The 15,528-nt window shown below is 30.4% G+C and overlaps 3 protein-coding genes across 3 annotated transcripts; 1 reads left to right on the forward strand and 2 right to left on the reverse strand.

Moving 5' to 3' along the window:
• Positions 1-3,809: 3,809 nt before the first annotated feature.
• LOC119600231 (DCN1-like protein) lies at positions 3,810-5,586 on the reverse strand. Its single transcript, XM_037950331.1, has 3 exons — positions 5,335-5,586; positions 4,465-5,049; positions 3,810-4,404 (listed from the first exon to the last, which is right to left on the reverse strand). The coding sequence occupies exons 1-3, from the start codon at positions 5,335-5,337 to the stop codon at positions 4,099-4,101; spliced, it is 894 nt and encodes a 297-aa protein (XP_037806259.1). The 5' UTR covers positions 5,338-5,586; the 3' UTR covers positions 3,810-4,098.
• Positions 5,587-5,900: 314 nt separating this feature from the next.
• On the forward strand, positions 5,901-7,103 carry LOC119600232 (protein FRG1 homolog). Its single transcript, XM_037950332.1, has 3 exons — positions 5,901-6,179; positions 6,238-6,822; positions 6,896-7,103. The coding sequence occupies exons 1-3, from the start codon at positions 6,118-6,120 to the stop codon at positions 7,041-7,043; spliced, it is 795 nt and encodes a 264-aa protein (XP_037806260.1). The 5' UTR covers positions 5,901-6,117; the 3' UTR covers positions 7,044-7,103.
• A 6,136-nt stretch (positions 7,104-13,239) lies between these two features.
• Positions 13,240-14,939, reverse strand: LOC119600230 (RNA-binding protein Rsf1). Its single transcript, XM_037950330.1, has one exon. The coding sequence runs from the start codon at positions 14,793-14,795 to the stop codon at positions 14,133-14,135; it is 663 nt and encodes a 220-aa protein (XP_037806258.1). The 5' UTR covers positions 14,796-14,939; the 3' UTR covers positions 13,240-14,132.
• Between the last annotated feature and the right edge of the window lie 589 nt (positions 14,940-15,528).

Consider the following 15,528-nt stretch of genomic DNA (forward strand, 5'->3'; position numbering starts at 1 on the left):
AATTAAAAAATTCATAAAACGCATTTTATTTAGAATAGAATAGACTAAAGATTAGTGTAAAGAATAGACTCAAGTTTAGTCTATAGAATAGACTAAAGTTTAGTCTATAGTCTATGAAAATTAGTCCATAGAATATAATAAAGTTTAGTCTATAGAGTAGACTAAAGTTTAGTCTATATAATAGACTAAAGTTTAGTCCATAGAATATAATAAAGTTTAGTCTATAGAGTAGACTAAATTTTAGTCTATAGAATAGACTAAAGTTTAGTCTATATAATAGACTAAAGTTTAGTCTATAGAATAGACTAAAGTTTAGTCTATAGAATAGACTAAAGTTTAGTCTATAGAATAGACTAAAGTTTAGTCTATACAATAGACTAAAGTTTAGTCTATACAATAGACTAAAGTTTAGTCTATACAATAGACTAGACTAAAGTTTAGTCTATACAATAGACTAAAGTTTAGTCTATACAATAGACTAAAGTTTAGTCTATACAATAGACTAAAGTTTAGTCTATACAATAGAGTCTATAGAATAGACTAAAGTTTAGTCTATAGAATAGACTAAAGTTTAGTCTATAGAATAGACTAAAGTTTAGTCTATAGAATAGACTAAAGTTTAGTCTATAGAATAGACTAAAGTTTAGTCTATAGAATAGACTAAAGTTTAGTCTATAGAATAGACTAAAGTTTAGTCTATAGAATAGACTAAAGTTTATTCTATAGAATAGATTAACGTTTAGTCTATAGAATAGACTAACGTTTAGTCTATAGAATAGACTAACGTTTAGTCTATAGAATAGACTAAAGTTTAGTCTATAGAATAGACTAACGTTTAGTCTATAGAGTAGACTAGAGTTTAGTCTATAGAATAGACTAAAGTTTAGTCTATAGAGTAGACTAGAGTTTAGTCTATAGAATAGACTAAAGTTTAGTCTATAGAATAGACTAAAGTTTAGTCTATAGAATAGACTAAAGTTTAGTCTATAGAATAGACTAAAGTTTAGTCTATAGAATAGACTAAAGTTTAGTCTATAGAATAGACTAAAGTTTAGTCTATAGAATAGACTAAAGTTTAGTCTATAGAATAGACTAAAGTTTAGTCTATAGAATAGACTAAAGTTTAGTCTATAGAATAGACTAAAGTTTAGTCTATAGAATAGACTAAAGTTTAGTCTATAGAATAGACTAAAGTTTAGTCTATAGAATAGACTAAAGTTTAGTCTATAGAATAGACTAAAGTTTAGTCTATAGAATAGACTAAAGTTTAGTCTATAGAATAGACTAAAGTTTAGTCTATAGAATAGACTAAAGTTTAGTCTATAGAATAGACTAAAGTTTAGTCTATAGAATAGACTAAAGTTTAGTCTATAGAATAGACTAAAGTTTAGTCTATAGAATAGACTAAAGTTTAGTCTATAGAAAGGACTAAAGTTTAGTCTATAGAATAGACTAAACTTAGTCTATAGAATAGACTAAAGTTTAGTCTATAGAATAGACTAAAGTTTGTCTATAGAATAGACTAAAGTTTAGTCTATAGAATAGACTAAACTTTAGTCTATAGAACAGATTTAACTTTAGTCTATGGAAAAGACTTAATTTTGTCTATAGAACAGAATAAAGTTTAGTCTATAGAACAGACTAAAGTTTAGTCTATAGAACAGACTAAAGTTAGGTCTATAGAATAGACTAAAGTTTAGTCTATAGAATATACTAAAGTTTCGTCTATAGAATACTAAGTTTATCTATAGAATAGACTAAAGTTTAGTCTATAGAATAGACTAAGTTTAGTCTATAGAATAGACTAAAGTTTAGTCTATAGAATAGACTAAGTTTAGTCTATAGAATAGACTAAAGTTTAGTCTATAGAATAGACTAAAGTTTAGTCTATAGAATAGACTAAAGTTTAGTCTATAGAATAGACTAAAGTTTAGTCTATAGAATAGACTAAAGTTTAGTCTATAGAATAGACTAAAGTTTAGTCTATAGAATAGACTAAAGTTTAGTCTATAGAATAGACTAAAGTTTAGTCTATAGAATAGACTAAAGTTTAGTCTATAGAATAGACTAAAGTTTAGTCTATAGAATAGACTAAGTTTAGTCTATAGAATAGACTGAAGTTTAGTCTGTAGAATAGACTAAAGTTTAGTCTATAGAATAGACTAAAGTTTAGTCTATAGAATAGACTTAAGTTTAGTCTATAGAATAGACTAAAGTTTAGTCTATAGAATAGACTAAAGTTTAGTCTATAGAATAGACTAAAGTTTAGTCTATAGAATAGACTAAAGTTTAGTCTATAGAATAGACTAAAGTTTAGTCTATAGAATAGACTTAAGTTTAGTCTATAGAATAGACTAAAGTTTAGTCTATAGAATAGACTTAAGTTTAGTCTATAGAATAGACTTAAGTTTAGTCTATAGAATAGACTAAAGTTTAGTCTATAGAATAGACTTAAGTTTAGTCTATAGAATAGACTAAAGTTTAGTCTATAGAATAGACTTAAGTTTAGTCTATAGAATAGACTAAAGTTTAGTCTATAGAATAGACTAAAGTTTAGTCTATAGAATAGACTGAAGTTTAGTCTATAGAATAGACTAAAGTTTAGTCTATAGAATAGACTAAAGTTTAGTCTATAGAATAGACTAAAGTTTAGTCTATAGAATAGACTAAAGTTTAGTCTATAGAATATACTAAAGTTTAGTCTATAGAATAGACTAAAGTTTAGTCTATAGAATAGACTGAAGTTTAGTCTATAGAATAGACTAATGTTTAGTCTATAGAATAGACTAAAGTTTAGTCTATAGAATAGACTAAAGTTTAGTCTATAGAATAGACTAAAGTTTAGTCTATAGAATATACTAAAGTTTAGTCTATAGAATAGACTAAAGTTTAGTCTATAGAATAGACTAAAGTTTAGTCTATAGAATAGACTAAAGTTTAGTCTATAGAATAGACTAAAGTTTAGTCTATAGAATAGACTAAAGTTTAGTCTATAGAATAGACTAAAGTTTAGTCTATAGAATAGACTAAAGTTTAGTCTATATAATAGACTAAAGTTTAGTCTATAGAATAGACTAAAGTTTAGTCTATAGAATAGACTAAAGTTTAGTCTATAGAATAGACTAAAGTTTAGTCTATAGAATAGACTAAAGTTTAGTCTATAGAATAGACTAAAGTTTAGTCTATAGAATAGACTAAAGTTTAGTCTATAGAATAGACTAAAGTTTAGTCTATAGAAAGACTAAAGTTTAGTCTACAGAATAGTTTAGTTTATAGAATAGACTTTCCCTTTCCCTAAGGAATCGATTTTTTAATCGATTTTTTAATCGAATCGATTAAAAAAAATACACGTTTTACTTGTTTATATTTAATTAGCATTATTTATTTAAAAACTAATTTCTTTTTTTATTATTATTATTATTTATTTTTATACATACAGGAAAGCAAAAAAATATATTCTTAATTTTTGTTTATTATTTAAATATTTTGAAAATGTAAAGCACTTAAAACTGAAAATAACCAAAAAAAAAAAGAACCAAAATGTAAAAAGAAAAATAAAAATAGTACAAAATCATAAAAGATGAGAAAGAAAATTTTATGCTGTTTCTAGTACCGAAAGTGTTTTACTTTTAGCATTTTCAAAAAATTTCAGTTTTTTTCATGTTTTGTTTAAATTTAAATAGAATTTCTTTTATAACGCCTCCAAATGACACGTTATTTATTATATATTTTTAGTTGGTTTTTGTTTTTTCTTGGTTTAACTAAATACATATTTATTAAATAAGTAATATATTTTAACATTATTTTAATTTAATATTAATATTATTACAATACATTACATGCTCTGTTTGTTGTTCTTGTTTTTTTTTTGCAGAATGTTGTTTATTTCAAATATTACTTTGTAATGTTTCTTTTGGGGAGAGGAAGAAGAAAAGTAGTTTTATTTTGTTTTATTCAATTTTCAAAAGGGATAAAAGCAAAAAAAAATAATTATATTTCTTTTATTTTCTTTGAATTCTTTTTGTTGTTGTATTTAAATTTAATATATTTCTTTTATTTTTTGTTTTTGTTAATTTAAAACATGCTAGTAAACAAACGTTAGCCATAGTTCATATTTGTACTGTGCGCTGATGATTGAAAACTATTCGATATGTTCTTTTGTTGTTGGCTAGCGGCAGCAGCTGCCACTGACTGCTGTTGTAACTGCTGAGGTGTTAGCGATGAGTTTGCTTGCAGGTAATTTTGTAATAGTTGGCGATTTTCTTGGCACCATTCGACAAAATCATCGATTAGCACTGGCCAGGCTCCTTCGGAGTCATAATTACTCATATTGTCATCAATATGAATGGCAAAATCCAGCAATAAATTCCATGTATCTTTGGGTATAGAACGTTTATGTTTTTCCTAAAACATGATATAAGCAAATAAATGTTCAAATTCATTTCATATTTAAACTTTACTCACCTTCAAAAACTTGCACCACAAATCCAAAAACTTAAAACGTCCACTCAACACAATGGTCCAATAGGCAATAGCCATATCCAAATCAATACCCTTCTGACCTGGATCCTTGGCATAGTTGAAAGTAAACTGATAGAAATCCTTAAATTTGGCCAAATCATTAAGTTCCATTTCTAGCAGCGGCAACTTAACCTTCAGCTTATCTATTGAATCAATACCCAACTCACTCATGCCATTGACAAATTCCTCGCGGGTAAATTCACATTGTACCTCTGCATGAAACTTCCAGGCTATGATTAGCACAAGTTTCGAATCGGGACTTAGTTCTAGATCATCTAGAAAACGTATTACACCCTCGGAGGTGATTTTCTGAGTATCCGAGGGATCACGATAGCGCAAGAATAACTGTTCAATGCGTTTGCGATCTAGCTCGCGATAATAGTATTCGGGATTTTGAAAATAGTTATCACTGGCCAAGTCCAGTTTCCAATCATTCTGCTGCAGGCAATAGATGGCGGTCTGTTCGCCCGTTTGGGTTAAGGAGATGAATTTTTTCACTTTATCCCTTTGTGTGGATTTCAATTTGTTCTGGAAACGTAATAAATTAACTTAATATTATATTTTTTCATGCCTTTTATTGTTTAATTCTTTTTGCTATGCTTTGTTTTTATACTTTTTGTTGCATAAATGTTTAATTTAGTTCTATTCCTTATAGAGACTTAATTTTTGCGGAAAATCTATTATTTTTGTTGCATATTTCGTTTAATTTTTTTTTTCTTTCTCGATGGCTTTTTTTGCTTAATTCACATTTGTCATAACTTTCTATTTTGGTAATTGTTTTTTTCGCCTTATTAATTATTTCTGTTTACTTACCATTTTTTCTATAAATTCTTTATATTGTTATGGATTTTTGTTTAACAATTTGTAAATCTGTTGCAGTTTTATAAAAAAAAGAAATATATAAATTCTTGATGTTCTCCTAAATAAAAATAATTTTCTTCTTTGCTTTTACTGTCCTTCCCTACGTCTTCTTTTCTTTTTCTTCTACTATTTTCCGCAAAATTTCGTTGCTATTTTTATTTTTCACTTTGTGCTTGTCTTTCTTTGTGTTGTCAGTAAGCAATGACAGCTGAGTTATAACAAGAGTTGCCGTACCAAAAACAAAGTGGTAGCATTGTTTTTAGTAATAGAACGAATAAGAGATTTATTAATATATTTTAATAAAACTAAGTATAAAACTACGAAATTTTCATTAATTGTGCTAATAAAAACGTATTTTAAAGAAAATTATTATAAATTATATTAAAATCCTCGAAAAATTTTTCACATATAGATGGCGCTATTGCAAAAGCCGATAGTAAAATATGGCAACCTATATTAATATGGCAGCCTCTACGTTCTTACCAGAAATACCATATGGCAACTTTTTTACTCAAAACAAACGTCAAAGTGAATTCATATAAGATAAAAACATGATTCGTATCAATGAGTACTGAAACCGTCATATTTTATATATAAAAAATAGCTAAACGGCTACTAAGCCGTCAATCCCTATATTCCTAAAGCAATATATATCCCTCTAACATCATTTTACTTTGATTTCCCTTAACAAAAGTAAACAAATTTTCATTACCACAGATAAATAAAAACGAAAACATGTCTTCTGAATACGATAAAGTTAAAATTGGTAAATTAGTTTTAAAGGGAGAAAAACACAAGTAAGTTATGAAATAAAAAGCCAACAAAACAAACCCTTAAACACTTTTCCTTTAACAGGAAAAGTAAAAAACGCAAAAAGGAAAAAGAACATAAAGACGATTCCCACAAGAAACGTAAAACTCAAGTGGATGAGGATGCTTTAAAACATGGCGGTTGGTGGCAAGCCAAGTTAGCTACCGAAATAACCGGTCCCGTGGCCATACAGTTTGGTGAACGCGCTTATGTTAAGGCTTTAGATAATGGTCTTTTTACCTTAGGGCCACCACATCGCGAGGGTGAAGGCCCCGACCCTGAGGAAATATTCACTGCCTTTCCCATAAATGAACGCAAGGTAACCTTTAAGTCTGGCTATGGCAAATATTTAAAAATCGAAAAAGATGGCATGGTTACCGGCCGCTCAGAGGCGGTGGGTAGCATGGAACAATGGGAGCCCATATTTGAGGATGGCAAAATGGCTTTGCTATCCGAGTTGGGTTTCTTTATGTCTATCGACCCTGAAGATGATGCCTGTGTGGCTTTACGCAAAAAAGTTACAGATTTGGAGATATGTAAAGTACGCAGCAATGCGGCGAGAGAATGTGTGGTAGATGATGAACCTACCGAGGAAAAGGGTGATTTGGCAGAGGTGGAAAAGAACTATGTGTAAGTTTCTAAGCTTGTAACGTTCTTTTTCTATATCAAGGACATATTAATAGATTTTTTTCTTGTTTTCTAGCAAAAAATTCCAAAAGTTCCAGGACAAAAAGTTGCGCATTAACAAAAATGATATCAAGGAATTGGAAACGGCCAAGGAGAAAGGTACTTTGCATGAGGCTTTACTTGATAGACGTAGTAAAATGAAAGCGGATCGTTATTGTAAATAAATATATGGATAAAAGAAACAATAATAAAAGAGTTTATTAGCTAAGAGGAAGAAAAATCAAGCCTACAGAAGAATTATTTAAATGAAGTGTAAAGTAACAAAACAAAATTATCTTTCCTATAGAAAATCTTCTCTATAACGAAACACATTAATATAGAAGAGTATCCAAATAACATTTCTCAATAGAAAACTGCCTCTAAAACAAACTTTTTCAATAGAAAATAACTTATCTACAAAAAAACTTTCTGTAGAAGTAACTTGTCTATGGAAAACTGCCTCTAAAGCAGTTTTCTTAAAACAACTCTCACCAGAAGAAGACACATTTCTAAAGAAAATTGTGTTATGAAGAAACTTTTCTAAAGAAAATTCTCTTATGAAGATACTTTTCTAAAGAATAACTGTTTCCAGAAAACTCTTTTGTATAGAAAGCTTTACCCAGATGTCACTTTTCTATAGAAAATATTACCCATAAGTATCTTTTCTAAAGAAAACTTGTTGCAGGAGAAACTTTTCTAAAGAAAACTGTCACCAGAAGAAAATTTTCTAAAGAAAACTTTCTCAAGATATTTTTCTAAAGAAAACTGCCTCCAGAAGAAATTTTTCTAAAGAAAACTGTCTTCAGAAGAATTTTGTTAAAGAAAAGTATCTCCAGAAGACATTTTTCTATAGAAAACTATTTCTAGATGACAGCTTCCTGAACACTTTTCTATAGAAAATTGCCTTGATAATATAATTTTCAAAAGAAATGTAAACTAATAGTACACTCTCGGCCCCTGATAGCTTTCGGTGTCTTTCACTGCTTTAGTAAAAAAATTTTATTAAAATAACGATTCTCTTCTCTTTAGAATTTCAAACTCATTTGCACTCATATTAAGGTACGTCATTCTAAATGAGCCACGATTTCAAAACTCTACCCCTCTGCACCCAATACTTATTTTATAATTAAAATTTATTTTTAGTAAATTTGTTATCTGAACAATTGACTCACACAATTTGTGTTTGTAATTAAAATCAAGATAAAGCAATAACATCTGCGTTTTAATTAAATAAATTAAAATCAACCAAACACATGTGCAATTGAAAATATTTTTGTATTTGGTTATAGTAGCTCACCATAAATAAATATTTGCACATTGATCAATGTACGTACTCAAAAAATGGTATGGGGTGGTGGTTATATTGCAAAATGTTTTGCTCACACAACCCACCAACGTTTTGATGTGTTTGTGTGTATTTGTAATGATTAGATTTATTCGGGTCATGACATCAATAAAAAATTAAATAAAAATTGTTGCATTTTCGTAGAGAAGTAATAAAAATATAAATTTAGATTTTGCGTTCCTAAAAGACTAAAAATTATTGCATTTATCTTTCTGTTATACAAAATTGCAGCTAGACTTTATTACTCAATAGAAAACTTTCTCTAGGTTAAATTTTTCTAAAGAAAACTGTCCCCAGAATGCACTTTTTTAAACAAAATTGTCTCCAGAAGACACTTTTATAAAGAAAACTGTTTCCAGAAGATACTTTTCTAAAAAAAATTGTCTGTAGAAGACACTTCTCTAAAGAAAACTTCCTGCTGAAGACTCTTTTCTAAAGAAAACTGCCTGCAGAAGACACTTTTCTAAAGAAAACTGCCTGCAGAAGACACTTTTCTAAAGAAAACTGTCTCCAGAAGGCACTTTTCTAAAGAAAACTGTCTCCAGAAGACTCTTCTCTAAAGAAAACTTTCTCCAGAATACACTTTTCTAAAGAAAACTCTCCAGAAGACACTTTCTAAAAAAAAACTTTCTCCAGAAGACACTTTTCTAAAGAAAACTGTCTCCAGATGACACTTTTCTGAAGAAAACTGTCTCCAGAAGACACTTTTCTAAAAAACTGTCTTCAAAAGATACTTTTCTAAAAAAACTGTCTGTAGAAGACACTTCTCTAAAGAAAACTGTCTCCAGAAGACACTTTTCTAAAGAAAATTGTCTCCAGAAGACACTTTTCTAAAGAAAATTGTCTCCAGAAGACACTTTTCTAAAGAAAACTGTCTCCAGAAGACACTTCTAAAGCAAACTGTCTCCAGAAGACACTTCTAAAGAAAACTGTCTCCATATGACACTTCTAAAGAAAACTGTCTCCATATGACACTTCTAAAGAAAACTGTCTCCAGAAGACACTTTTCTAAAGAAAACTGTCTCCAGATGACACTTCTAAAGAAAACTGTCTCCAGATGACACTTCTAAAGAAAACTGTCTCCAGAAGACAATTTTCTAAAGAAAACTGTCTCCAGAAGACAATTTTCTAAAGAAAACTGTCTCCAGAAGACAATTTTCTAAAGAAAACTGTCTCCAGAAGACAATTTTCTAAAGAAAACTGTCTCCAGAAGACAATTTTCTAAAGAAAACTGTCTCCAGAAGACAATTTTCTAAAGAAAACTGTCTCCAGAAGACAATTTTCTAAAGAAAACTGTCTCCAGAAGACAATTTTCTAAAGAAAACTGTCTCCAGAAGACAATTTTCTAAAGAAAACTGTCTCCAGAAGACAATTTTCTAAAGAAAACTGTCTCCAGAAGACAATTTTCTAAAGAAAACTGTCTCCAGAAGACAATTTTCTAAAGAAAACTGTCTCCAGAAGACAATTTTCTAAAGAAAACTGTCTCCAGAAGACAATTTTCTAAAGAAAACTGTCTCCAGAAGACAATTTTCTAAAGAAAACTGTCTCCGGAAGACAATTTTCTAAAGAAAACTGTCTCCGGAAGACAATTTTCTAAAGAAAACTGTCTCCGGAAGACAATTTTCTAAAGAAAACTGTCTCCAGAAGACAATTTTCTAAAGAAAACTGTCTCCAGAAGACAATTTTCTAAAGAAAACTGTCTCCAGAAGACACTTTTCTAAAGAAAACTGTCTCCAGAAGACACTTTTCTAAAGAAAACTGTCTCCAGAAGACACCTTTCTAAAGAAAACTGTCTCCAGAAGACACTTTTCTAAAGAAAATTGTCTCCAGAAGACACTTTTCTAAAGAAAACTGTCTCCAGAAGACACTTTTCTAAAGAAAACTGTCTCCAGAAGACACTTTTCTAAAGAAAACTGTCTCCAGAAGACACTTTTCTAAAGAAAACTGTCTTCAGAAGACACTTTTCTAAAGAAAACTGTCTCCAGAAGACACTTTTTTAAAGAAAACTGTCTCCTGAAAACGCGTTTCTAAAGAAAACTGTCTCCAGAAGACAATTTTCTAAAGAAAACTGTCTCCAGAAGACAATTTTCTAAAGAAAACTGTCTCCAGAAGACAATTTTCTAAAGAAAACTGTCTCCAGAAGACACTTTTCTAAAGAAAACTGTCTCCAGAAGACACTTTTCTAAAGAAAACTGTCTCCAGAAGACACTTTTCTAAAGAAAACTGTCTCCAGAAGACACTTTTCTAATGAAAACTGTCTCCAGAAGACACTTTTCTAAAGAAAACTGTCTCCAGAAGACACTTTTCTAAAGGAAACTGTCTCCTGAAGACATTTTTCTAAAGAAAACTGTCTCCTGAAGACACCTTTCTAAAGAAAACTGTCTCCAGAAGACACTTTCCTAAAGAAAACTGTCTCCAGAAGACACTTTTCTAAAGAAAACTGTCTTCAAAAGATACTTTTTCTAAAAAAAACTGTATGTAGAAGACACTTCTCTAAAGAAAACTGTCTACAGAAGACACTTTTCTAAAGAAAATTGTCTCCAGAAGACACTTTTCTAAAGAAAACTGTCTCCAGAAGACACTTTTCTAAAGAAAACTGTCTCCAGAAGACACTTTTCTAAAGAAAACCGTCTCCAGAAGACACTTTTCTAAAGAAAACTGTCTCCAGATGACACTTTTCTAAAGAAAACTGTCTCCTGAAGGCACTTTTCTAAAGAAAACTGTTTCCAGAAGACACTTTCCTAAAGAAAACTGTCTCCTGAAAACACTTCTCTAAAGAAAACTGTCTCCAGAAGACACTTTTTTAAAGAAAACTGTCTCCAGAAGACACTTTTCTAAAGAACGCTATTCTAGAAGATAACTTTCCACAAAAAACGTTCCCTAGATGACAGCTTTTCACAGTAAACTATAATCAAAAGCGAATTTTTTAATACTAAATTATAAACTATACCTTGCATTAGTAAATTTCTAATAATTCTTAAAAACAACCCCCCTACACTATATCCCGCAATAGAAAGTCACCCCCAAAAATGGTTCCTATCTTAATATTAGAATTCAGGTAGATCTGAAAAGTAAAAATAAACAAAAGCTGAAAATAAAAAGAAAAGTATTGTAGCATATTTCTGTAGAATCCAGTTTACAACAGGGAGAAAGGGAGCATCATCCAGCTGCAGCAGCATAATACGAAGTGTTGATGATCATTGGGTCGGTCGATTGGGCATATTAGAAGTACATACGAGATACGATAAAAAAGATTAAACGAAACGGGTGAGCTACGAAGGAAGTTGTGTGTGTATGTGTTAAAATATAAATAAAGTTGAGAAAATGGCGTTTGGTGAGATATTTAATATTTTAAGGCCAATTTGAGTTTAATATAAATTTTTGTTTGTTTGGTAACGAAGCAGGAGTAAGGAGACGCCAAAAATTAGTGTGTGTTTTTTTTTTTTTTAAATAAAATGAAGACGCAAGCGTAGTATTTTGTTACAAAAAATAATAAAATTTTGAAGACGTACGTGGTTTTTGGTATTTAAAAGAACGAACGAGATGTCGTAGTACGTAAATTGTTTTAAAATGTAGTAGTTTTCTTGATTTTAAGGCGTAGTAGTAGGATTTGTTTCCAAATAAGACGTAGAACGTCGAAGTTTTTTTTTGGTTTGGTTAAAGGTGCTTTTAAACTTAAGTTAAATAATAAAAAAGATGCGTTGCGAAAAATTAAGGTGGTGAGGTGATTTTTAAATTAAAAGAGAATATATATATATATGTGGGCGTTGTTGTTTTTTGGGCAACGATACGTAGTAGGGCGTAGGATTTTGATATATAATATAATAATGATGAGTAGAGTAAGTAGTAGTAGTAGTAATAGAGGTGTGTTATAAATTACTTATTAAGGTTGCTTACGTTGTTAAAGTAGTAGTTTAACGATTTTTGTTGGGATCTTTTGAAGGATTTTTTATCGTGAGACGATGAATGTAACGAAAAATAAAACGAAACGAAGCGTAGTTTAAAAAAAGTGTGTGTTTTTAACTAAGATGGGGGGAAAAAAAGGGAGGCGATTGATTATTTTACATTTTTATACTAAACTAACGGTAAATACTGAGAGCAAGAAAGTGAGAGAGATTTAATACGACGAGGGCGTAGAAGTTGAGAGCGATAAATAAGAACACTATCTCCAGAAGACATTTTTCTGTAGAAAACTGTCTCCAAGAGACACTTCTTAATAAATCTGTCTCTAGAAGACACTTTTCTTAAGAAAACTGTCTCCAGAAGACTATTTTCTAAAGAAACATGTTTCCAGAAGAACATTTTCTAAAGAAAAATGCCTACAGAAGATACTTTTCTAAAGAAAATTGTCTCCAGAAGATACTTTTCTAAAGAAAACTGTCTCCAGAAGATACTTTTCTAAAGAAAACTGTCTCCAGAAGACACTTTTCTGAAGAAAACTGTCTCCAGAAGACATTTTTCTGAAGAAAACTGTCTCCAGAAGACACTTTTCTAAAGAAAACTGTCTCCAGAAGACATTTTTCTGAAGAAAACTGTCTCCAGAAGACATTTTTCTGAAGAAAACTGTCTCCAGAAGACACTTTTCTAAAGAAAATTGTCTCCAGAAGACACTTTTCTAAAGAAAACTGTCTCCAGAAGACACTTTTCTAAAGAAAACTGTCTCCAGAAGACATTTTTCTAAAGAAAACTGTCTACAGAAGACATTTTTCTGAAGAAAACTGTCTCCAGAAGAAACTTTTCTAAAGAAAACTTTCTCCAAAAGAATATTAAATACAGAAAGTACGAGAAAGATTTATTACGATGAGGACGTGGAAGAAAGTTAAGAGCGCTAAAGACGAGATGCGAGGCAGAAGAATCAAAAAGACATAAAAACGAAGACGAAGTTAATGAAGGAACTTGTAGACATCTTTGGCATCATGGAAATCCTTAAGGTTGGAGTCCTGGTAGTTAATCGTTCAAATGTTGTGTTGTTGTTGCTGTAAATGCGAAGTTTTCATTTTTTTTTTTCAAAATTAATTAAATAAAACGACGTTTGATAAATTTTTGTTTTTGTATGTTTTTTTGTTCATATTTTTCTTGCTTTTTTTGTGGAATACTGTGTAATTGTTACAGAAATAGTACGAGTAGTAGTTAATTCATGTTTTTGTTTTAATCATTTAAATGAGATTACACATCAATTCTGTTTTTTCTTTTTAATTTGTTTTTTTTTGCTAAAAATTTCTTTTTGTTTTTTTTTTTTTAATTATCTGGTTTCTCTTATTTTTCTTTCTTGCAGTATAGACAGACGTATAAACTTAGCGTAGTATTACGTAGTTATAATTTTTCTTTAATAAATTTTTGAGTGAAAAAGTAATGATTATGTAGAATTTTTGTTTGTTTGTAGGGAAAAATAACTTAAATTTAAACGTTGTTTTTAAGTGTAAAAATATAAATACAATTTTTTAAAAATCATCTCTCTTTTATCATTTTTGCTGCCATTTTGTTTTTGACTAAAACGTTTTGTCGCTCTTTTTGTGTTTTGTTTTCAAAAAAGATTTGCCTTAGCTCTCTCAAATTTGTTTTTTTGCCTTGTGTTTTTGTTAATTTATGACAAATTCTTTTGTTTTTTACGAATTTCTGCAAAATGGTAGTTAACGAGTAGATATTTTTTGTTGTTTTTCATTTTTAGAGGAAATTTTAAATTAAAATTATGACTTACGACACTAGAAACGAAATTTTCTGGGGGGTGAAAAATTTCGCCTTAAAAAGTAGAATAGAGTACTATATATATATATTACGTTCATACATATTTGCAATTTTCTACAAAATTTTCAGATTTTTTTTACTAAACGCAGCTTAACGTAGTTATTTCTATATGTATATATCGAAGCTTACTTGTTATTAACTTTTTCGTTAAAATTGTAGATAATTGTATAAGATATTTTTTGATTTAAAAACGTCCCATGGGCGAACGTGATCTAAAACGACCACCGCCACCACCTTGGCCACCGAAGGAGCGACCTCCTGAACTGCCACCATCACGGCCATATGAATCACGACGACTGAAGCCACCCGAACTGCCACCATCACGTCCATAGCCACCACCGCCGGAACGGCCACCACTAGAGCTACCATAGCCATCGCGTCCATAACCGCCACCGCCGCCGGAACGGCCACCACCACCACCCGAACCGCCATAACCACGGTCGGGATAACGGCCGCCGCTTGAGTTGCGTGGTCTAAAGCCACCGCCGCCACCACCACCTCCTCCATTACGACGTCCACCGAAGCCACCGCCATCACGGCGTCTATCACCGCCGCCGCCTCCTCTACCACCGCCACCTCCTTGGCGTCTACCACCTTGACGTGGGCGTCCCTTGCTGATTTCCACTCTTAATTGGGAGCCCAATAATTCGGTGCCGTTCAAAACATCACATGCCTTTTGGGCATCGTCACGATGTTCGAATTCGACGAATGCAAAACCTGGTGGATTAAATGCAATCCATACTGAATTTAATTTACCATATTTTGTGAATTCTCCTTCTAAATCGTCTTTCTTAATTTTATCAGTTAAATTTCCCACATACACACGCGTTCCTCGTTGATCACCCATTTTTTAATATATTTTTTTTTTACTTGAACTTTTTCAAAAGAAAATTTTATTTAATTAAACTTTTTATATTTTTCAGCTTGGAGCACACGTACGTGTTATTCCAATCGATACTGAAAAATGTATGTATTCGTTTTTTTTCGCTACATCATGAAGTTGGCTTGGGTTAAATGTCCGACATTTTGTTTTTTGTATGTGTTTTTTTTTTTGCAAACAGGGTGGTATTTTAGGGCGTGTTTACATGTTCAAGCAAGTAATAAAAAATACAACTCTAAGTAAGAAATGAATCCATTTATTTTGATTTTAGAGCTTTAAATTTTAATAAAAGTTTAATTTAAGTAATAATTTATTTAAAAACTGTATTCGAGTTTGTGTAATTTCAAGAATTGGAGAGGAAGTATAAATATTTTAGATATTTGCGCAGTTGTGTAGCAACGTTTTTTATGGTACTTAAAAAACCAACTCTGCAATGTGGTACGATACTGTGAACACTGCTTTAACTTAGTAGGAAACTGTATTATCAGAAACTGCAATATCTTTTAATTGTTACATACTCTGTTTTTACTAATTTAAGCTTCAAATTTTGTTATAAAAGTGCTTTATGTAAATTTTAGTTTAAAAATTAAAAAAATATATTTTCATATTGTTTAATTTTAACAATATAATGAAAAATATTAATAATTTAAGGTTTTTGAAGATACATACTAAAAATGACAACTCCGTATACCGTGAGAGC

Source organism: Lucilia sericata, unplaced genomic scaffold (genome assembly GCF_015586225.1).
Source record: "Lucilia sericata isolate MDLA Ls3-8-SP2 unplaced genomic scaffold, ASM1558622v1 Contig000108F_arrow, whole genome shotgun sequence".
Taxonomy (NCBI): Eukaryota; Metazoa; Arthropoda; class Insecta; order Diptera; family Calliphoridae; genus Lucilia; species Lucilia sericata.